At 38.6% G+C, this 24,458-nt stretch overlaps 2 protein-coding genes across 6 annotated transcripts; one reads left to right on the forward strand and one right to left on the reverse strand.

Moving 5' to 3' along the window:
- The first annotated feature begins 347 nt into the window (after nt 1–347).
- On the forward strand, nt 348–13,719 carry LOC103708184 (lipid phosphate phosphatase 2-like). 5 transcript variants are annotated; one of them, XM_089924436.1, is made up of 8 exons: nt 348–697; nt 7,296–7,384; nt 7,496–7,583; nt 7,669–7,778; nt 7,924–8,017; nt 9,448–9,636; nt 9,742–9,801; nt 13,271–13,719. In XM_089924436.1, exons 2-8 carry the CDS (start codon nt 7,325–7,327, stop codon nt 13,342–13,344), a joined length of 675 nt encoding a protein of 224 aa, XP_089780562.1. In that variant the 5' UTR covers nt 348–697; nt 7,296–7,324; the 3' UTR covers nt 13,345–13,719. The 5 variants fall into 5 exon arrangements, with proteins under 5 accessions (XP_089780562.1, XP_089780564.1, XP_088559621.2 ...); XM_089924438.1 differs by having other exon boundaries at nt 348–670; XM_088703495.2 differs by having other exon boundaries at nt 350–697; nt 7,163–7,384.
- Nucleotides 13,720–20,898: 7,179 nt separating this feature from the next.
- On the reverse strand, nt 20,899–22,676 carry LOC103708208 (protein ASPARTIC PROTEASE IN GUARD CELL 1). The gene has a single exon (XM_008793031.5). The coding sequence runs from the start codon at nt 22,608–22,610 to the stop codon at nt 21,123–21,125; it is 1,488 nt and encodes a 495-aa protein (XP_008791253.3). The 5' UTR covers nt 22,611–22,676; the 3' UTR covers nt 20,899–21,122.
- Nucleotides 22,677–24,458: the final 1,782 nt, after the last annotated feature.

Raw genomic sequence — 24,458 nt, forward strand, 5'->3', positions numbered from 1 at the left:
AATAGAGGGTTCGATTACCCTTTCATCAGAAGTCGTCTTTTAAAGGACAAAACCATGAGGGATGGCGCCCTCCAGCGAGTCCACTGGGTCCGGAGCCACCGATCCCCAAAGCGAACAATACCTTCTGTGGGGACGCAGTCTTCTTTTTCTGTTCCAATTCGGTAGGAGCTAAGGTCTAAGGTCGGAGGAACTTCGACCTCAACAGATATAAATATAATTTTTCTAAGTTTATGAGGTTTTTGTAATTTCCTCGAGAGATTTTATACCATATGAGTTAACTTAAGATAGTTTTAGTTTAGCTCGGATAGGGTCATTAATAATATGATAATAAATAAAGAAAAAAATAAAATAAAGCCACTGTACCCCTCCGAAGGTATCGCTTTTCTTTTCGTGCTCCTCCAGCCTCCCCCCCCATCCCCTTCTCGTCCCTACGAGGCCTCCATGGCTCCATCTATCTCTTCCGATATTTGGGGTCAATCAAGAAAAAAAATTGTTTATTTCTTTTCCACATCAATGATTTCTCATTTTATTTTTTGGTTAACACCTTCGTTATGGTCATCTCAGAGGAGGTGGAGAATGAGGAGAAGGCTCCACTTCTGACAACTTTGAGGATTCGCTCCTCTCTCACTATAATCAGGAGCCATTTGTTCTACCCCAGCACCGAGTATCGGTAAGAGGAACCACCCACCACTTGAAGGTAAAATTGTAGACTAAGAAGTAGCTGATATTTTGATCTTCGCCAAGGCAATCTTTTCGATAACTTTAAACCATATCTATATATCAACTCTTGGCAAACTATATCTTTGTGTGTTTTGCAATTCCCATCATCATCATCATCACCATTTAAGCCTTTTCTCCTAGAACAAGTGTTTTGAATTCGGACCTAGAGTCTGACCTAATCCATCGTCAATTCTAGACGCAACAAGGAAGTTGGTGACAAATTTAAGTCATTTGGAAAGATAATTGCTGTCGATTGTTTGAAAAGACGTAATCATAAGACACCAAACAATTTCATTCAAAATGTTCATAGATTTTTACAAATCCTTTCGGTAGTGCAATTCCTTTTGATTACACGCATTCAAATTATTTCTCTAGCAAAATTTTCTAGAAAACATTACAAAGATATATCAGTGTAATATGTATAAGGTGTTGGAAGTAAGGTATGCCCTAAAAGCCATTTGACATATCGAACATATTATTTTGAGATGTATCATGGGTATCTTTTCGTTTGTGTCATATAGAGGCCTTCAAGGTGATGAATTTAAGTCATTTGCAAAGACACTAGTTGTCATTTGTTTGCAAAGACATATGTATAAGACACGAAATAATTTTATTTAAAATAATAAGAGATTTTTACAAATTCCTTGGGTAGTACAATTCGTTTTGGTTATACAAATCCAACTTATTTCTCTAGCAAAGTTTTTCTAGAGAGCATTACAAAGATAAAAATGATGTAACGTTTGTAAGATGTTGGAAGTAAGATATGCCTTAAAAACCATTTGTTATACTGAATGTATTTTTTTGAGATGTATCAGAGGTATCCTTTTTGTTCGTTGTAATTAGTAAGAGGATTGTATCACATTGGGGCTTTTGAGGTGACCACTTTAAATCATTTGGAAAGACAATGGCTGTCGGTTGTTTGAAAAGACATAATCATAAGACACCAAATAATTTCATTCAAAATAAGCAGAGATTTTTACAGAACTTTTGGGTAGCACAATTCCTTTTGGTTACATGCATCCAAATTTTTTCCTTGGCAATGTTTTTTTTCCTAGAAAGCATTACAAAGATATAATGATGTAACATCCGTAAGGTTTTGGAAGTAAGGTATGTCCTAAAAGCTATGTAGCATATTAAACATATTATTTTGAGATGTATCATGGTTCTCCTTTTTGTTCGCTGTAATCAGTAAGAGCATTGTATCACATCTAGGCCTTTGAGCAAGAAAAGAGGCCACAAGTGTCACTATTAGGCAAAATCACCAAGTGGACAGTTGTATATTTTACGAGCAGAATTGAATCATTATGGATGTTTGAAAATTGTTCACAGCTACAAGTAAGGTTGAGCATCACACTTATATAGTTGTTATTGTAGAGAATATCCTAAACTAATTGGAGTGGCTATTTTCTCATAGTCATCGTAGTAGTTAACTTTGCACCAAATAATGTATATTTTACAACAAATAGTCAATGACACGAGACCACTTCTTGGAAACCATTGTTGGAGTCAGAGATATTGGTCTCGTTTGTAGAATGTACGAGTGGTCCTTTGAGCTGAGGAAATAATTACCTATTATAATATTAGTTTGGCTAATCTCGTTGTCAACAATGATACCCTAGATTTTTTTCTTGATAGAAAGCACAATGATTTATTGTGCCTCGCCATGAGTGGACATGACAGCCGTTCCAACAAGGAGTCCACCTAGTAAATTTTATCCATTTCAAAATGGAAGCATGTTAGACATAGGAGTCCTGGTACTAGGTAATATTGTTGTCTGAATTGATTTTCATACTACAATTATTAATTTGAGTATAACAAAATATCATTGAAAATTTGTTTTTCTCATGCATTGGTTTTCCAGAATTTTAATAGGCCATGAAATCAATTAGCTATGAGTCTTGACAATGTTAATATTTTTTTCAGTGATCAATCAAGGATAAGAGAAAGTGGAGGGACTGAATTGTAGGAATAGATGTTGTGCATGAATGGAGAACTTTTTGTACATTCTATCTACTAGGGACTAGCATGATTATACGTCTTTATGCATAGAAAGGTTGGTCCACCTTGCTTCATCATAACTGTGCCACATCTATCGAGTAAAATGGGGTATGGTAGATTAGATATCCAAGTTGACCTCGGAGTCCTATATTTGTCTATCATCCTTGATCTTTCTCAGATTTCTTTTGAGTTCTCATCAAACTCAGACTCAGTTTTATTGAGCAGGTGAATTAGACTCTTGTTACAGGGATTGCTTCATATGAGCTGGCATAGAATTTATGGTATTATGGATCGAGCTCAGACTCAGCCCATTCATAGGGTTACTTATATAGCTTGCTTCTAGGGCTAAGCCTGGGTAACCTAGGTAGACCACGTTTAGAAACCCTAAGGCAGCTGGTCATGTGCCTCGGATTTCATAGATGGCTGCAATTGCTAGGGTTCCATCAACACCTAGGGGGCGTTTGGTATGGGGTGATCGTCCTAGGATCAAGGATGATGTGGGTGGAGGTGATAAGATCACCGCGTTTGGTTGCACCACGGTGATCCTACGCGGCGGTGATCTTAGGACCCTCCAACTCGGTGATGGGATATCCGTCCTTGAGGTCGGAAATCCAAGATCACTCCAGGACAGTGATCCTGGGTTGAAAGTTAAAGACAAAAATACCCCTCAAGTTAGCAGAAAAATTGATATATTAATATACCATCAATATATTATGTCAATATTATATATATATATATTATGTTGATATTATATATTATATTAATGATATATATTATATTGTAATATATTACTAATCATATTATTATCCTATTATTATTGAAGGATAAATTTAAATTCTAGTAGAAATATATTATTATTTTTTATATTTATATAATGAAAATATTTAATATATTACTATATTACTTCTATTTACCTTATTTTTCTAATCAAAATAATTATTAGTATTAAAAAATCTATTATAAGTATAAATAAAAATATTAATTCTATAATGAAAAATAACATATTTTTATAAGATTAATAATTTATAGGAGTAATAAATATATTTTTATAGAATATATTAATAATTAATATATTGATAAATATATTAATATTTTATTATAATATATTTTATATGATCAATAAATATATGATAAGGGGCTACTAAAAATAGAATATGTGACAAAATTATGGAGTTATTATAAAAATTAGTAATATTGACTTCCATTTTTAATTCATGAGAATTAAAAATACATAAAAAAATTCATCTAAGATATATCAAGGGTATTTGTGGTATTATGTGGTCAGTGATCTTGGATCCCCGTACCATACCAAACAAGTTACTCATGGATATCCGGAGATTTTTAATCACTGGACTATGGCCTACCTAACACATTGATCTTATATCACCAGGGATTAAATCACCCCAGCATTCGGATCACCGGGGATCTTAGATCACCGTGGTGATCCTGTTGGGGGTTACCAAACGCCCCCCTAGGGTTTCCTAGATTGGTGCCATAGAATCTCAAGGTTCAAGATCTTAAATTTTGTGGAATGAAAGTCTCTTGGTTTCTCAATGAAATGGGATATCTTGTTGCCCTGTCCGGTCCTAATGGCCCTTCCAGGTAAGCATCCAAGTAGGTAACCTCCTCTCTCTCTCTCCTTCTTTCCTTTCTTTCTTTATTTTTTTCTTTCTTTCCTTTCTCCCTTCTTTTCTTCATTTCTTTTTCTCATTCCTTCATTTCCTTTTTCTTCTTTCTCATTTTCCTTCTTCCCTTCCTTTTTCTTCTCCTTTCCTTTTTTTTTCTTGTCTTCCTTCCTTTCTATCATTTTCTTCTCCCTTCATTCCTTCCTTTCTTTCCCTTTGCTTTTTCTTTTCTTCCTTCCTTTGTTTCCTTTTTTCTTCTTTCCTTCCTTTCCTTCTCTTTTTTTTTTTTTTCTGTCTTTAGGTATATGAGTTTCAAAGTCTACCCGTCTTGGTCCCATTTTCTCATAGGAACAAGACAGGATAGTTAGGACGCCCCCGTCTCGTCTAGATTTAAAACATTGCTAGTGTTTCAACTGAGAGCCAGCCCATCCCGTTATAAATAGAGGAGGAAGGAGCATAGGGTTAGAGTTATGAAGACGAGGGCAAGCAGCAGTGAGAAAGAGAAGTCTTCATCCATATTCTTCCATCTTCTTGTATTATCATATTATTTCTGCAGGTATTAATATCTCTCGCTATACATGCAATGTATATTTTATTGGTGATTTATCGAAAAAGAGTGATCTAATTTCTATCCTTGATTGCGTCTCTAATGTTAGATTGCACATAAATGCCATCACGAGGATGACAATCGAAAGAGGGACTAGTTAGATTGACATGCTTGTTAACCTTGCAAATGAGAGCTTAGGGTTTGAATATACAATGGTGGCTTTGGATATTTTTCACTTCATAGAAAGGATACCCTCAAGTTTTCCAAATTTTATCTTTTTCTGACATTTCCAATTAATGCCCAAATGCTGTTGGTAGCGGAGATCTCATGAATCTCTATATGTGAGAGCCTTTATTGGTCTCAGATTTCTAATTCGATTATGAAGGGATATAGCTACATACACAATTTTCTTTTTCTCTAGATACAGGAAAACACAGTTTGAGACCTCCCCCACTCCATCTGAAACAAAGAAATTCAATACTTAGATGTTGTATTCATTGGAAAGAATGGAATTTTGGTAGGTTTTTGCCTCATGTTCATGTTGTGGGCCTGGAAGAGTAAAAAGAGAAAAGAAAACCAAGTTTCAGACCAATTGAGCATCTCTTTTCTTTGCATTTCTTCCATATTAAGGAATATAATGAGGTGAGGCATCTAGAGGACCTTGCTAAGACTAAAATTGCAAGAATGCTTCTAGGAAGTATCGGAAGATTTAGTATCCTCTTCTTCCTTGAGTTTCCTTGTCTGTTCTTGGACTAGCTCTTCCATGTACTTCTCAAATGGTTTCTAGAAAGAAACATTGAGACAAAGGTTGTCATTGGAAAACAAGGGCTGATCGAACTTCACAAAGGTGGATCTAGCTGCCATCTCCTTCAACTATAGAAAGCTGCTGACATAGTTTTCATACACAATAACTAAGAAATTGATAACGGGACATCAAGAACATACCCCATAGTATATGTTGCAAATTATGGATATCTACTTTGCATGACTTGGAGGACTTTGTCAATAACCAAACGCTAACTGGACATTATGGGGAGAGTACACCACCTTCAAAAGCATGAAGGAGAACAAACTATGTTGTGCGCTTTTAAAAGACCCTCATACACTGCATTAGGTATATTCTTTTTGTAGTCATCTCTCCAAAACCAACTTAACAATCTTGGATAATTCCCTCATATCTCCCTTGTGATGAAGCACCATTTGCACTCCATATTAGTTTACAGTCTTTTAGTCTATTTTCTATACCCTAAAAATCTAAGCATTTCATTCTTTCCCTATGAGCATTAGAATGCATAAGTAGATAATTTAATTATTATCTTACCCATCGTAAAGTTTCTTGTAAAAGACAGGGCATTTTATCAAGAATCTCTCATGGTGAATTGCACATTTTGGATCATAGAAGGACAATATTTCAAAACTAGGAGATGTAGGAACAAGAGAAAGGCCGATGATCCATTCGTTCGGCTTCACTTCAAGAAAGAACATAGATTGGTGCAAGATAAGATTTTGCCCTGTACTTGAATTTTATCTTGTGTCAGCCATTTTTAGTTAGCAGCTTTCCAATATAGTCTGTTTGCTTTAAAGGGACGGACAATATCCTGCTCTGGTCTTCTTTTTTCCTCACCAAATATCCAAACTTCTCTTAGCACATCGCAATAACATATAAGGAAAACCTCAGTGGTCAAATGAATTATCTTTCATCAACATGTGAATAGAGTTTGAGCACAAGGACAACATATCATCGACGGAATCTTTCCAAAGGGTGACTTTTGGCATTTCTGGATTCAATAATGTTGTGATGATAATATCAAATTTGAAAGAGGCTACTCACTGATTAGGATTCTTAGTTGCAAAAGAAAAGGAAATAGAGAAGATTATGGAGCTCAGGAAGAGGAAATATCTTGCTAATGATAGAAGAAAATCAAAACCTAAGTTTGCAGACCTCTACAGTTCTGGAAACTAACTAAATTCATTAATCACTTTGCTTCTAGTGTCAACTGCTAGTGAATATCCTGAAACTATGATGGTATCTTACAGATAGATGCACCCCTAGCAAAATTTTTGATTCTATAATAAATTATTTATGTTTGCTGAAAGAACATTAAATTATTACTATGAAGTATCGTGCTTGTTTTTATTTTTTCATCTGATTGTGATTCTCTTTTTGGCAACTACTATCTATGTGGTTGTTATTGCTGAGCACAAACAGCAATTTTGTTATAGTGTAGATTGGTTATATTTCTGAACTCTCTCTCCACCTTTCTTTCACAAGGACGCAGTGCCAGATATTCAGTTGGGAGCTCATACCTTAAGATCTCATGGAGCCAAAGTAGCAAAATGCCACATTTATGACTGGATTATACTGCTACTTCTTGTTCTGATAGATATCATTTTGAATGTCATAGAACCTTTTCACCGCTTTGTGGGAAAGGACATGTTGACAGATCTGAGATACCCACTAAAAGGCAACACAGTGCCGTTGTGGGCTGTTCCGGTTTGTTCTTGCATCTCTTGCATGAATATTTTCTTATGGAGAAAGAAAGTTCTCTTTGAGACGGCAGCATGCTTGTGCATAATGTAACAATGACCTTTTCTTCTCTGGCAGCTAATTGCAATTCTTTTACCTTTCATAATCTTTATCACAATTTACATAAAAAGGAGGAATGCGTATGATTTGCATCAAGCCATACTAGGTATGTGTACCCTTTTCTCTCTCAAATCTGAATAAGTATTCTTGTGGTATATAACCTGATCTAGCATCGAACTTACGACATACAGGGTTGCTGTTTTCTGTGCTTATAACTAGTGTCCTAACGGATGCAATTAAGGATGCCGTTGGTAGACCAAGGCCAGATTTTTTTTGGCGCTGTTTTCCTGATGGAAAAGACGTGAGCTTTCAATTTACGCCATCTCATTTTCCTTCTAATTTTTATTTTTGTAATACAAATAATATTTTCACTCTATTCATTATGCCTAGCTTGATCAATCATTATGCCTTGCTTGATAAATCTTCGTCATGCATAAAATGTCCAGGTTTATGACAATGTCACTACAGGTGTTATATGCCATGGGGAGAAGAGTGTTATAAAGGAAGGACACAAGAGTTTTCCAAGTGGTCATTCCTCGTGTAAGCAGCATACTGGCCAATGGTTGTTTTAACATACATTTGAAAATCTTGTTTATTTCCATGAAAAAAAGCTTGTTTATTATTTTGAGTGTAGCTTGTTTCAACTTGTGATATGCATCCACTTACTGTACTCTATGCTTGTAGATAAATTCATGTAGGTTATATTTTGAAAGTTTGGATTTATGAAGCATGGATACAGATGAGGGTTATGGATATGACATGATGCAGATTCATTGATACTACAAATCTTGAAAAAGAGGACATAATACGGTTTGGTTATGTAAAAATAAATATATGTTTTTAATGTGTAAAAAGAAGCAAACTATAATAGGTTATCATAATAACATAGTTCATATTTCATAGAATAATACCAACATCTCCAAACTCCATTTTTTGGTAACCATTCATGTAGACTTAAGTACATGAATTTTACACTAGAGTATATCAATGCCACAAACTCTGAAATTTACCATCCATCATTAAAAATTTAACATTCATTAAAAAACAAAAAAAGAAAGTCCTTTCCCTTGTCCCTTGAGGTATTTCAGAAGTATCCAAGGCTTATCCAGGAATTACCTGGCACTTTTTTTCATTCAAAAAAAGCATATATTGAATAAGCATTAGAAATATGTGTCTGTATTCAATATGTATAGGATACAGACGTGGCATGCAATTTAAAATATCCATACTTCCTTAATGTGGACTAACCAGTTTTGTTTCCTTAGCGATTCTGAAGTTGTATAAATATAGTAGAAGAAATTTTAATGTTGGTAAAAAAAACAACAAAATGTAGCATTTTAATTCCAATGTATTACAACCCTGTAATATCAACTTTAACAAATAACACACGCATATATAATTGGATCAATGCCTATTACTATGATTCAGAAATTTCATCCAATCAACCATGCTAAAATGGTTGGGACAACCTTATTGCACACTAGCTATTTTCTTGTCAATGCAAACCATGCAATGTCAGTGCAACTGCTCAATGCAAAGCAATAAGTCAAACTTAGTAACATTCATTCTGTATGAATTCATGCTTCCAAAGAAGGTGGATGCGTGTGCATAACCATCTGCAGAAGTTGCTAGCTGCAGCCACAATAGATAATTCTGTTGCTGATCTAATCATTACGCATGTTCATATTTTTATATTTGGAGTCTTTGCCATTGTTATTCAAGAGATAAAGTAGGACTGACATAATTACCTCCAGTTCATGTTCGCTGGGGCTTGATTCATATAATCATTTTCTTGTGGTCTATTTTAATCTTCTTTTTCTGTCCGCTTCTCTAGTCTTGTAATTTTCACTACTAGACTAATGGAACTTGGAAGTTTTATGGGAGCATTTTTTTTGCTATTCTTTACATTCTATAATGATTTCCCTGAGGGATAATCTGCATTTATCGAGTTTCCATCTATCAATATGCAGGGTCTTTTGCAGGCCTGGGATTTCTTGCATGGTATCTATCCAGTAAGATGAGAGCTTTTGATTGCGGGGGTCACGTTGCAAAACTGTGCATCGTCCTTCTTCCTTTACTTTCTGCAACCCTTATTGCAATTTCTCGAGTGGATGACTATTGGCATCATTGGCAAGATGTATTTGCTGGGGGTTATCTAGGTTCGAATGTTAGGATCAATTATCATGAGCGGTGCAATTGTTTTGATTCCTGAGGCTTTTACTAGCTGCATCCTCCTCATCGCCATGCTTATGTTTATTTTGTAGGATTAATTGTTGCTTCATTTTGTTATCTGCAATTCTTCCCACCCCCATATGATGCAAATGGTATGTTCCCTATTCTTCTTCTTCTTGAAATGGAAGGAGGTTGATACAAGAGTCAGAGTTCCTAATTCTTAGCCCAAGATGGTGTCTTTTGTTTCAGATTGTGTTTGGGGGTTCCTTTCTACATGTTTAAGGTTGTAGTTACATTTTGAAAGTTCTTAAGCTGCTTCTACTCTATTATCTAAGGTTAAATCTTATTGCATCCATTTAAGTCCCTTGCATGTTTTTGGTCCCCCCGTATCAAAATCTAAACATGACCAATTCACTAAGTGTTGGACTCTAGTGTCTAGCTTGAAAATCCATGTCGACACATTTCCTGATTGGATATGCCTTAAACACTTTGGATACTTGTTAGATCCTAAAGATCAGTGGGTGGTTGGACTCTTCAAATAAATGGGTCAAACATGTCACATACTGAATCTAATATTTGCTTTCAAGCAAATCTCATTATGACAGTAGAAGTAGGCTTTGATCTTGGAGTTTGGATAAAAATGATTTTTTTTTCAAGAAAAGCAAAAATTACTTTTGTGACTTGTGAATCATCATGTATCTTGTATCTTTGAGCTAATTATATGGTTTCAGGTAAGGAATGTAATTTTTGATGATGATGATAATAATAATTACCACAACAACAACAATTGGTAAGCCATACAACACTAAGCTTTATTTATTTATTTTTTTTGGAAGCTTTTAGAAGATAGCATAGGGATCCATGACGAAATTCAACTGATGTTAATGTCCATGCAACATGGACCCCAAAGTTTAGGAGGCAGCCAGTAGGTGGGGCCCATTCCAGGGGAGCTCCTATTGAGTACTCAAACCCTAGCTCTTTCATTTAATCTCCTTCGTATATGTGCCTGCCTGGAACTTCTTTTACTATAGAGAAATTAACATAGAGAGCGATTTTGACCCAAATAGGAAGATTTGAGGAAGTGTCTGGTTGTCCATGTAATAGGATGTTTATTGATTTTCTGACGTCATTTAATTATAAAAAAAGGCTTAACCTCGTTTAGTGTACTGCACTGTAAGCTTGTAAATAGAGACTCAATTAACAACTTTTAGAAAATCAAGGCTGATTTGATGATGCATGCTCTTTTGTGCTTGGGCTTTTTAGAAAGATATACACCTTGAAGCAAGGTATGCAGTCTCAGTATCGGGCTTTGTACCAATGCTACCTTGTCACTATGTTGGTATACCCGTTACAGGACCAGTTCGGCGTACAGAGTGCCGATACGGCCCCTGTAATATGTATCGGTACCGAACTGGTGCGGTATAGTATATTCTGTATCATCCGATTCAGTACGGTATGGCATACTATGCCTTGAGGCTTTATTGGCACTGGAATGAAGACACCTCTCCTGTGATTAGGAAAAGCATTGTTCTTGGGCCTTGCCTTGCAAAGCGTGCTTTAGCTCACCTTTAATATTGTTGATCATTAATCTTTTTAGAGCATTCAGAAATTTATTATTTGTAGTTCAAACTCAACTTTAAGGGAAGCTTTTGCGAAGGTTCGAAAAAAAAAGGTCAGATGCCAAAAGCCTGAGAGGAGCAAATCACAAAAACAAGAACAATATCGATGGGAGGAATAAGTAACGTGCCAAAAGTTTATGAAGTTTTCTGTTAGTGGAAGATTGTTTTACTTGACAACTATATTACTTCTATCATTCTTTAATTGATTTTCTTGTGCTAAATTATGGATTACAAACTTTACCAGTTTACCACCCACTCCTTAGGGATATTCGAGCGATGGTGAGGGGTGGGATGGCCTTGCAGGCTAAACATGTGTATCGCGAGGCCAATGGGGCAGCACATTGGGTAGCATCCTATGTGACTAAGGAGACCCTGTGGCTAAAGGAGAGGGGACTACCCAATGCATTCCGAGACTTGTTATTCTTTGATTTCTTTGGGTGTATTTGTACCCACTATGTATGATACATCCATTTCAAAAAAAAAAAAAAACTTTGCCGGTTCAAAATCTGTGATGTGTAAACAAGAAACACCGGTGCAAAAGGTTGTGCTTTTTGGCTCAACACAGCCTGGAACATTGACTTCTGTGGAAACAGTGCACCCATGAATTTAAATCATCATGTGCTTCTTGAAGTTAACCTTTTTAGGCATGAAAGCTGTTCAATTTTTAAATCAATGGACCTTGTGGTTTCTGGGCATGCATGTTGGTGGCCCCATGCATATCTTCAGGCAATAGCAGACTTGCACCACAACGGGCAAATTTTTGTGATGACAAATACTTTTAATTCAAGGCCGTTAGAGATTGAAACAGTTTATGTTTCATCTAATGGTCATGGTGGGGTGAATATGAGTGACATAAGCCCAGTTCTAGACATTATGGAGGCTGGCAGGAGGTATTGACTTTGTAATCTGGATTTTTTTATGCAGAATTTTATAAGAACCAACATTTTGTTGTGCTAGAATATGTGTGATGCACTTTATTGCCTTGCCCTATACTTCAGCTTTCTTCACTGTTGTTAAGTAGGTCTTTGATTTTATTCTTCTGTGTATGCCAATGCAAGCTTGCAAACATCTCTCCTGCACTTTTTCCATGTAGATGGTTTTCTTCACTAATACACCTTAAAAGCATTCTGGATAGAAACTGCCACCTTATTACCCTATCATAGTCCTCCATATTTACTTTGAGTACCATTAGTGTTTTAGTGTGGGCGCTTTCTCTAAGGAATGCATGATTTCTTATGCCAAAAGATTGTGTTTATCTACAGTAACATAGGCTTCAACTTATTTTTCAATACTGTTTGCATCTCTCTTTTTCAACCAAGTGGCCCAGGACTTATTGCCTTCAAAAGACTTTTTGTAAATGGAGGTTCTCATTATAGGCTCTCAGAAGCCCTAGGAGATGCCTATGGTCATTTGACTAGCTTCCTGTGATTGAAGCTTCAGTACGTCCTCATACAGGACCTGTCCCTCTCGGAATATATTCCCCACATTGTATTTGCTCCATCTCCAATGGGTATTTATCAGTTTCGGTTTTGAGTACTTGTTTGGAATTTCATTTTTTGTTTATTTTTGAAAGCGCAATGCTATATTGGCACCTATAGTCAATCTAAAAGTTCGTTGGGCCAAGATCCAGGAGGGATTGGTTCAATTTTTGGGCATTTGGTCAAGGTAAAAATGGCCACAGCTATCACCATGCTAGCATGAGGAACCTTTTATGTGACAGCATATTGCTACTAGCATTTCTTGTTTCAATAATTCATTTTTTATTTCTTTTGCATCCTATTTTAGTTCCATTTTCTATCTTTGCTATCCCTTTACAAATTCAGCTTTTTTCTTTTTGGTTTTGTTTCATTTCCTTTTACTTATACTCATATGTTCAATGCTTTATTTTGTTTTTTGTTTTATGTCTTTTATTTTTCTGATCTGGTCATATGTGGATGTATATTCAGTTTTGCATATTTGTTTGGACTTTCACTTTACTCTGTTAATTTTTGAAATGCTTTAGGTGTCAATCATGATAGAGGGGAAGTAGTTCAATTCAAGGAGGCTAGTGCAATTTCTGAGGGTTTGGTCATATAACAATGTTCCACATCGATGCCATGTTGGTGCAAGGGAACTTTTTTATGTGATAGGGTGGCACCCAATAGCATGTCTCCTTTTAAGATTTTGGTTTTTTATTTTCTTTATATTCTATTTATATATATAGTTTATAGTGAAATTTATTTTTTCTTTACTTTCATAAGTTCGCTTTATTTTTTTTTATTTCTATCAACTGTTTTTTTATTTTCTGTGTTTGTAGTTTATTTAATTTTGCACTTCTATAATCTGGTTTTGTAGTCAGGTCTAAAATTTCATTTTATTTTTACTAGTAATGAGTACTCTGCAGTTAATTTTCACATAACAGTATCGGTCACTTAACATGAATAACTTCATGAGATAAATTTGCATTCTCAAGTTGATAAGTTCTAAATGTTTTTATAGAGGGTGTTGAGCTTTATCATTCCCCATTAACGATTTGTTTTGTTGAAATGAAAACTACTTGGAAACCTATTATATTTGGAGAATTTATTATTTAACTTGGTGGAAAAGTTCCCTTTTACATGAAATCCTTTTTCTTTTCCGTTTATATTGTTGCTGCCAGCTAGACTTTTAAGGAAATAGGGATTGGGGCATAACTGTTAAACAATACAATCTGGGCAAGTCTCTCCAAACGAATATCTTTCTCTATTCTTTGAGGCTTTGACCACATCATCTTTCTTTTTCCGAATATTTAATGAAAGCCTTGGGCAAAATCTAGCTTAGTCTGCTAGCTTGACTTGCTTGACGCAGCTTCGGGCAAATGAGGGGTCACGGTTGACTTGATGGGCTCAGTCACATCTTAATTTCTTGATCCAATATGAGACATCATCAAGAGATGGAGTCCCCTTAATTAGCATCTGAACAAGAATGTTCCCTGGTTGCAATTCTGAATCCAAGTGCTTTTCTTGAAAAAGAAGGTATCTACTCCCTGAATTCCAAAATCAATAATAATAGGATATACAAATTAAAATTTCACATATTTAAAATACTAAAAATGTTTGGAAATTAAGAAACATGTATTTTTGTACTCTCTAACCTTTACATCAAGTGGGTGCAAAATAAATGGATGAATATTAGTCCATGTTTTGTTATGATCTTAAGTAGTAAAAAATTATTGATTTTCAATCTATATATATATATATATATATTGGAATGTGTAAGTCATGGTTAATAAGATGGATTGTCAATTTAAATACTTTATCATATATTTGTACATACTAGCATAATGAAAACCATTAATTTTTATGTCGTTCAATTCTTTAAATATTTACTTGTTCATTCTTTTTGCTCTTATTTTTCGTGAGTAGGAAAGATCACTTTCAAATTTGCATTTATTCATTTATTCATTTGGAGTTTGAACTCTTCTATCTTGGGCATCTTGGAGACCACCTGATACTTAGATACTTAGTTTCCAGATAATTTTGGTGGTATAAACCATGGTAAATAGTATAGATATTTAATTTTAACATTCTATTACTGATAGTTGACTTGAGATGGGTGGATATCCTGTTCTCTGGAGACCATTACAGTCTATCATTGATTTTTTCAGACTTTGAGATATATATTACGGACACCTCTCTTCTCAACGCTAATATGAGTATACAGAAAACTGGTACATATTTCTGAAAATTAATAACGGCCATCCAAATTTAATATCCAAACTATTTAAATGATCTACGAATAAAATGGATGCAGAAATTAAAAATCGTGTATTCTAGGGATCTTTAATCTATGCATCAAAATCAATTTTTGGAGCTCTTAGCCCATCCCATACTAGCCAGTACTGAAAATTGGTACACCTTCTGGAAAACAAATGACGGCGTCCGCTAGGAAAAGTTTAGTGGTGCTGTAAATATCTCCCGAATGTCCGAAAGACATAAAGGGCTCGTTTGGTTTGCGGAAAAAGAACGAAAAAAGTGTGGTAAAAAGAAAAGTAATGAGATGCCTCTTGTTTGGTTGGAGTTTTCAAAGAAGAGAGTCTCTTTCCGGAAAAGTTGTATTTTCATGGAAATATGATTTCTACATTTCATAAGAAATTTTTTTTATAAGAAACATGAGAAAGTTACTTTCCCATGAGGCGCGGGAATCACTCAATTTTTATTTTTTCCCAAAAAGGTCCTTCAGCATTAAAGAAGCATTAAAAACCTAATTTTTATTAAGGGCATAATAAGAATTATACATAACTTTTTCAGAAAAATGGATAGCCAACCAAACATAAGCACTTTGGAAATTTGTCACTTTTCTATTGTCAACCAAACATGCTAAAAGTACTTTTCTAAGCATCCACTTTCTATAAATTTGTTTTTCAGAAATAATATTTTTAGGAGAAAAAATGCTTTCCGTGAACCAAACGAGCCAAAAAACGAAGAGGGTTTCATGCTCGCCTATCCTAGGAGAGCAAAGGAGAGCTTTTGCCTTTTTACTTTGTGTGAAGGTGACCTCGGCAAGGCTTCCTCCATTGCATGAGAGGCCCTTTCTAGCAGCAACCATCTAACCGCTTTATGTCACTTCCTAAGAAAATCATAGCAATTGAAATTTCCTTTTTCAAGAAAAATATAAATGCTAAATACCAGTGACTATACGCGACTTAAAGTAGGCATGGTTACCATAATTCATTATATCGTCTCTCCCTTGACTGCTCTTCCATGATCATGCGATTGCTGCATTTGAATAACATGGTTTTTTTCCTCTTTTTTTTTTTGTTTTTCTGAGGGGTGTTTGAAGAACAATATGGTAATCCCATAATTTCGAGCATCTCACATTTTTTGAGAGGTACGAATCTTAGCACGGAATTATTAGAAGAAAGGATTGCGTGTACGTGTTTTCCACAGGATTCACCATCCCGTGTTGGAGCTGAGGCTACGTTCTTCACGTAATTATTTTTTTTGTCCCTTTTTTCCCTCATCTGCACCCTCCATTAAAAAGGCTCACGATGCAGGTCTTGTTTACATATAGCCTCCATAATGCGATATATGTATATATGACGGCAATAATTTGTAGGTTATATAGAATTTATACTTTCTTATTCTTGTTGGGCACTCTTCATTTTGTTTCCTATTCAATTGGCGACGACAAACTATTTGACAAAAAAAAAAAGGAAAAGGAAAAACGAGTTCCCCCACCCTCAACAGAAATATTCTAACATTTGCAATTTCCTTGGGCTGATATCATGTAATCCCCTAGAAAACCTAACAATTAAATTAAAACTGATTATTATACTAACAAAGTGATAAAGATACTTTAGAGCAAGATCATCCCACTTTCAATAAATGAGTATTGTTGCCGCTAAATTCCGAACCGCGGTTGGAGAGCTACTCGACTCGCTCTGAGGTTGGTGAAAACCAAATTGAATGGGCGACCGAGTTAAGGATGAACTGGTCACCTTCAAGGATGATCTGCAAGAAGTTCATTTGACTGAAAGTTTTTGGCGGAGACCCTCTGATGACTAAGTTTGAATGGTAGGGTGATAGTATGGAAATGAGAGATTTTTTAGAGTAGAGTCTCTGAATGAGTTTTCCTTAGGATTCTCGAGCCACTTCTTTATATAGAGTAGTATACTGATTTAACGCAACGTGCATTAATGGTAAGATAACAGATTAGTTGCACCTTTATAACGTCGATCGTGCATTGACTCAAGTGTTGCCATAATTACTAGTCTTTATCTAGCGCGTGAGGGAGTGGCTCCTTGGTTTTTACCGAAGTTTTTCCCCTTCCTTAATATCTCAAGGCCAAAGAGGTCGGTCTAATCCGAAGTCGAGATGTCCAATTTTTTTTTTATCAAGTACCATCATTATTAAAGAATTTTCACGAACAAGGAAAAACATTTCATCTCCTTTTTCCATCGCGCTCTCTTGTTGCTAGCTAGGGAAAAATTATTATGGTGCTCTAACGAATATTTATGAGCTGAATTATTATGGAAAGTTTAAGATAATATTATTTCGATGTGATTAGGTGGATATAAACTCACCTAGAGGTTTGAGGCAAGATATAAATGGATTCACACTTGTAAATTTTTTAAGGTTGATACATACTGGTGTGTTATTGAAAGATGATCCATTTGTTTTTTCATCTCAAGCTCGACAAGTGTTTTTCGTGCAAGACTCAAAAGATAAAAAATGGTCTCTTGTTATTAAGACGAAACTTAGGGACTTGTATGATATGGAAAAAAGGTTGGAAGAGGAGGATGATGATACTTATGCTCAGTGTATGCCTTATAATGTTGTGCCAACTGATGAAGAAAATGCGCCAACGAGTTTGATTAGGATGGATGTTGAATAAGAATGTAGTTTCATAATGGTAAGTAAAATTTATCAAGTATACGTTGAATGAGTTATTATATTTTCTTTTATTAGCACTTTATTTAGTATAAATTTATCATTTAACCAGATATTGATTCCTTTTTGTGCATACCAAGTAACAATATGCCCCAGGGGAGACGATTTAGAGATGTGGAGTTCCAGCATTCTCAAATGGAATCTACCTCTAATCAGTTCCTGCAGTCCCAGCAGCCATGTGAGCACCAGCAGCACAAGTCAGGATCTCAGCGCGAGCCTCCTGCTGATTGCTCGGAGGATGAGCTCCGGATTCAGGATAATTCGATTTAAAGTTCATATTTTATGTTCAACTTTTTAAGACATATTTTATTTAATTTTAATATATGGACAAGGGACGGTGAGGACGAGACGGGGACCCACTCAAGCAAAGGATGTGTGGAAGCTTCCTCCGGGTGAGAAGATCATCATTCGATGCAACGAATTGGGACAGCCCATCAATAGAGCTAGAAGTTTTCTATCAAACTTTTTAGGATCTGTTGCACGCAAGAGTCAACTGTGTCCACTCAACTATACGAAGTGGAATGACAAGTTTTCTTCGTATAGGGTTGAGCTTCTTAGGCTTATACAGGTAATGAATTGAATTTGTTCTTTTTAATTTGACACCTTCTGTATGTTAATTTGTTTACTACAATAATTTTACGTTTGAGGTTTAATATTATTATAACATTCTATATCTTGTTGTAGGGTAAGTTTGTACTCTCTCTAAAGAGGCATGATTGGGTGCTAAAGTCCCTCAACCGCAAATGGAAAGAATATAAAGCAAAATTGAAGACGGACTTCAAGCACGAGGATATGACAGAGGAGGAGGTTGCTCGTGTGACTCCTCCTGATGTATACCCTTAGTAGTGGAGGGAGCTTGTTCACTACTGGTTTTCTGAAAGAGGACATGTCACATATATTGTTTCAATATTTTATATTATCTTTATTATTAATATATATTGCAAATATATATATTGAATCATATTATACTGTGTGCTTTTATTTTGGCAGACATATTCTAATATTGGTAGAGCTGCACGAGCATCTCAAGCAGTTCCTCATACTTCAGGTTCGAAGAGTTATGCGAGACATAGAAATGAATTCGTAAGTTCTTTTGAAACTATTCGAAACTCTACTAATATATAGCACGTATCATGATATATAGTTTGCCAATATACTTTCCGTATGCGTAGATAGTAGAGCATGGAAGGAAGCCTGGTGAGGTAGAGTTTTATAAGATGACCCATACCCACCGAGATGGCAGATTTGTCCGGGACGAGTCGAGAGATATAGTTGTATGTATTCATTTTTTATTTGTTCATAATTTTTTTATTAATTTTATTTCTTTTAAAATATTGATGTGACTGTTTTTTTGAGAGAGATATAGAAAAGAGCTACAACTCTTATTTCAGAGCGCGTCGGGAAGTCATCATCATCCGACGCAGCCAGTCGCATCGAGGCTCAGGTCTATGCCGAATTGATGGGCCCAGAACGTTATGGTTGCGTGAGGGGTTACGGTGTCGGAGTTACCCCCACTCAGCTGTCTGCAGTGATGGGCTCAGGTCTATGACTTTCGGATTCTTAGTTTCTAAAGTATTTTTTTTCTTGTAGGTTGCTGATACTTCATCTACTCATAGAGATGATGATGTCGTCGACCCTTGATACATCGTAGATTGTTTACTTAGGAATTTGAGATGTATGTTTTTATTGTGTTTCTGAATACAATGTAATCAAATATGATAATATGAATATTTTGAATAAAAAGTTTTTATTTGTGGCGTGCATTTTGTTATCTATGTGATTTAGTGTATTTGTTTTGTTGGAATTTGTATAGCGTCAGCGTGCAAGTGGCACTGAATCTGGCACGCCTTTAACAACGCTTTATAGCGTTGGGCAAGACCGACAGGCCGACGCATTTATGCATCGGCCTAGTCCGACACAAACCAACTATTTCAAGCGTCGGTCCATATAAGCCGACGCTTTTAAGCGTCGGTTAACTCGCAGGTGAACAACGCCTAAAAGCGTCAGCATACATGGCCAACGCTTTCTTCAAGTGTCGGCGTAAACTGAGCCCATCCCCACCTGCCCGACGCCTTACCCACGCTTTGGAGGGCGTTGGGAGGGAATCTACCGATGCTTAAAAGCATCGGTAAAGACCAAATATAGCACCGGGATATATCCTTTCTTTTATGGTGTACATCAATCAAATTCCGAATCCTGCACTCCTTTATCCTTCACAAAAAAAAGTCTTATTTCATCTTTTTTGCAGAGATTTGCTCCTCTGGTACATAACTAAATCTATATAAATATTTTACGTAATTATAATGTATTCTTGTATGAGCGTGATGACTTTCGCATTCTTAGTTTCTAAAGTATTTTTTTTTCTTGTAGGTTGTTGATACTTTATCTACTCATAGAGATGATGATGCCGTCGACCCTTGATACATCGTAGATTGTTTACTTAGGAATTTGAGATGTATGTTTTTAGTGTGTTTTTGAATTACAATGTAATCAAATATGATAATATGAATATTTTAAATGAAAAGTTTTTGTTTGTGGCGTGCATTTTGTTATCTATGTGATTTAGTGTATTTGTTTTGTTGGAATTTGTATAGCGTCGGCGTGCAAGTGGCACTGAATCTGGCACGCCTTTAAAACGCTTTATAGCGTTGGGCAAGACCGACAGCCTAGTCCGACACAAACCAACGGTTTCAAGCGTCGGTCCATATTAGCCGACGTTTTTAAGCGTCGGTTAACTCGAGGTGAACGACGCCGAAAAGCGTCGGCATACATGGCCAATACTTTCTTCAAGCGTCGGCGTAAACTGAGCCCATCCCCACCTGCCCGACGTCTTACCCACGCTTTGGAGGGCGTTGGGAGGGAAGCGTTGGTAAAGACCAAATATAGCACCGGGATATATCCTTTCTTTTGTGGTGTACATCAATCAAATTCCGAATCGTGCACTCCTCTATCCTTCACAAAAAAAAAAAAGTCCTACTCTCTCACTGCTCTATTTTCTTAAAAAGCCAAGTATTGGACACCGAACTCTCATTACTCTGAGATATATTCATCCAATATCTTATTTTTAACATATAAAGTAATTTCCAGGTGAAATGAACTTTTATATGTTAATTTGATTTTGAGGAACTCTGTCGAGTCAGGTCATATATATTAAACACGTCAAACTCTAGTTTGCATAGATAGACAGATGTAAATAAAGAACCCAATCCTATATTGCCAACCATGGTCTCATCACTTCATAATCAAAGATTAGAGCATCAGTTAATTAAACAAGCACACCAAATGCTTTTGATTTTATTCACTGATTAGCGTTCATATATTTACTTATATCCTGACTAGTTACGCCTATACGGCATTGCACGAGCTGCCCACCCCACCCAGAATTAGATCGATGTGCTCCCCGCTTGGCTGCAATCCCTACCTACTTCACTCGTTTTTATATGTTCAACATTTATTCGGGGTAAACGACACCATGGAATTCTCGACGGCGATGACGACGCGCATCCCCTGGTGCTGGACGTTGCCGATGATGTTCAGCGGCGACGACGTCTTGGCGAAGGCGAGGCAGAAGTTCCCCTTGGAGTCCACCGGCAAGAGGAAGTTCTTCCCCCGCAGCTTCAGCACCTTCCCCTCCCCGAAGTGGAACGACACCGACGGCACCTGCACCTTCGTCATCGCCGACAGGTTGTAGCACGCGTCGAAGATATCCGGCCCCGTACCCGGCGGCAGGTGGCGCGTCCCCTTCACGAATGCGTCCCGAAAGGGCTCGTACACCTGCATGTTCAGCCGGCTCACTGCCGTGCCGGAGTCCACGATGACCCCCCCGGAGCCGTCCGCGTCGATCGCCAGCGCCGACGGAGGGATCGGCAGCTGCGTCCCGCCGACGCTGATCCCCGTCAGCTCCACGTAGTAGAAGGTCGGGATCTTCTTGCTGCGGAGCAGCTTGGTGGTGATGGTGGAGGCCTCGGGCTGGGCGGTCGGAGGGCCGAAGTCGATGGTGGAGGTGCCGGGCGTGTCGCGGTCGACGAGGCAGTAGGTGAAGGAGTGGGAGGGCAGGTGGGAGGGGAAGGACAGTCTCCCCGCACCGAGGGCGAGGAGGCCGCCGGCGGCGACGAAGATGCCCTCATTGTCGAAGCCGCATCCCATGGGGACGTTCGTGACGGGTGGGGCGTCGCCGATGGTCAGCGTCTCGGTGGCGAGCTCCCCGCTGGAAAAGGAGCCGTCGCCGTAGACGACCTCGTAGCGGCAGGTCGCGTTCCGGCAGGCGGCGTAGTCCAAGGAGTGGCATGGCTCGGAGGAGCAGCGGAGCGGTGCGTAGGTGTCGGAGCCGGTGGGGTCGTAGATGGGGTCGGCCTGCTTGTAGCAGTCGGTGCAGGGCTGGCACTGCACCCAGTTGATGTCGCTACCGGTGTCGAGCACCATGAACTGGGGCTTCGCCGGCCGGCCGATGCCCACCCGGGAGAAGTACTCGCCGCTCCCCTGGCTGTTCCCTGACACGATCGTGCCCTGGATGCTGTCCAGCATCGCCGCCGCCTTCGCAGGCTTGGAATTGGATCCGTCGATGGCGAAGGCGACCCGGGCGGCGATGGAGCGTACCCGGGCGGAGTCGCGGCGGAGGCGGGCGAGGGTCAGGGATTCGTAGTCCCTGTGGGTGGTGGTGAAGTTGTTGGGGAGGGGGAGGAAGTCGCGGGAGTAGAGCTGGAGCGAGAGGTCGGCGGTGGAGGCAGAGTAGCGAAGGGTGGTTGTTAATTCCTCTTTGTCGAGGAGTTGTTGATGGGCTCTGTGTGGATCGAAGGCGAGGGCTTGGGTGGATTTCTTGAGAGCGGCGGCGACGTCGAGAATGGTTGTGGTTCCAGCGCTCTCCGACGGATCTTTCCGGCAGACAGCCAGGTAGAAGGAGAGGAGGAAGAAGACGTGAAAGAGGCTTGCCATTGCTGCGTGTCGACTGGGAGAGAAGGGTAATGGGAGAATGGTCGGGATGGGCAAAATAACGAGCTGGAAGGGAGGATACGTGGCGGGCTACGCGAGAAACAGCTGAGATAGGGGCTTGGCTTTTCATGCCGATGAGCTTATGGAAAAGCGGGGTCACGTCATCCCTTCCATGCAAGAGTCAAAAAAAAGAAAAGTAAACACTAACGCAACCCATCGCGTATCAGTACCGCCGCATGCTCGGCTCCATGTTTTCCGGCTCAGTTTCTTGACTTGCGTGGGAACTGGAAATGGATGCAATGACTTCGCGGTGTTTGTCGTATGGGCATGCAACGAGTTCGTGGTTCACAGCCGCTTTGAGTGCTTTTTTTTGTTTTGTTTTGTTTTGTTTGGTTGAAAGCTCAAGGCAGCATCATAATATCAGATTGCAGAATGTTTCAATTCAAATAGTCGACTATACAAACTCTAAGCATAAATACGTAGCTACAGAATAACGGAAGATATATACAGATATAAAGACCTGATTTCTAACATAATCCCATCCTTGAGCAAGATGAATGGCAATGCTACTTTTAAATCCTCACTTTCAGACACAAACAGACCCGGGGGGGGGGGGGGGGGGGGGGTGTTGGGGGGAGAGGGAGAGAGAGAGAGCTGTTGCTACAAATTAGGAGGTCATCCATTACATCATCCCTTAATTTCTATATCTAGAGCCTACCTTTTTTCTTTTTTTTTGGTAAATGCGTTATTTTATATAGCTCTAACTTGAGTACATCCTGCCAAATTATGAGAAAGTAAAGCGTACAAAGGAGAGCGAATGTCTCCTGTAGATGTCCATAGAAAATTTTCGGAGTGCCGGGCGACGAAGGAGGCGACCCAGTCTGCTGCCCTGTTAGCCTTCCAAAATACATGTGCTACCTGCAGGCCACCCATCTTCCATGCCAGCCTACGAGTCTCTCTGATGAGAGGGTGGCCATCACCATATCTATCCACACATCGGATCCAGTCAATCACTACTGAGGAATCCCCTTCAAAGTATACCCTCTCGGCTCTGAGGGACCTCCTCACATATGACAGCCCCTCCAATGCGGCCCGAAGCTCTGCCCCTACAACAGTGATCCCAGGCGTGCGTCGACCCCCAGCTGCTACCAACCTGCCAAAAGAATCTTTGATCATAAATCCGACACCTCTCGATACACCATCCACCGACATACTACCATCGAAATTCACTTTGAGATAACTACGGGGTGGAGGCACCCAAGAAATAAGGGTGAACCTGGGCGCTATAATAGCGAAAAGAGTGCCCAGATGTCTATGGCCATCTCAGTAGAGAATAATACGGTAGCTGCGGTAATCTTCCTCGCCTATAATACAGCTCTATCCACCACCAGCCTCGGAAGCGACCTCATACCTTCAAAAATACCAGCATTCCTGTCCAACCAGATATGATAAGTCAGGTATGCTCTGAGAATCCCCCCTCCCAGAATCGAGGACTCCGCATAAACACTCTTAGCAAATGGATCAAATCATGTGCCGAGTCCACCCCTTGGGGCATGGACACAGGTGATTTACTCCATATCTCCCTCGCCCGGGGGCACTGCATAAGAGCATGATCAATAGTCTCCTCAATCTCCGTACACACCTCACAGAACTGGGTGACCCACACTCCTCGCCGAGCTAGCAAACTTCTGGTAGGTAGGCATGCCCATGCCACCTTCCAGATGAAGAGTGCCACACGTAGGTGAACCCGCATCCTCCAAATCTATCTTCCCTCAATCTGCCGAGCTGGCTCCCTCCTGCATAAAGCCTGAAGATCCCTAGCCCGTACCCACGTCCGTCCTGATGGCATCC

This window comes from Phoenix dactylifera, chromosome 1 (assembly GCF_051530095.1).
Source record: "Phoenix dactylifera cultivar Ajwa chromosome 1, Ajwa_hap1_PhDact_Kaust_v1.1, whole genome shotgun sequence".
Lineage (NCBI taxonomy): Eukaryota > Viridiplantae > Streptophyta > Magnoliopsida > Arecales > Arecaceae > Phoenix > Phoenix dactylifera.

Bases quoted from the DNA above. Each gene is read 5' to 3' on its own strand.
- LOC103708184 (XM_089924436.1), top strand. From the start codon at position 7,325: ATGTTGACAGATCTGAGATACCCACTAAAAGGCAACACAGTGCCGTTG. The intron at 7,385-7,495 runs GTTTGTTCTTGC...CTTCTCTGGCAG, and splicing joins TGCCGTTGTGGGCTGTTCCG to CTAATTGCAATTCTTTTACC. The intron at 8,018-9,447 runs GTAAGCAGCATA...ATCAATATGCAG, and splicing joins TCCAAGTGGTCATTCCTCGT to GGTCTTTTGCAGGCCTGGGA.
- LOC103708208 (XM_008793031.5), bottom strand. From the start codon at position 22,610: ATGGCAAGCCTCTTTCACGTCTTCTTCCTCCTCTCCTTCTACCTGGCT.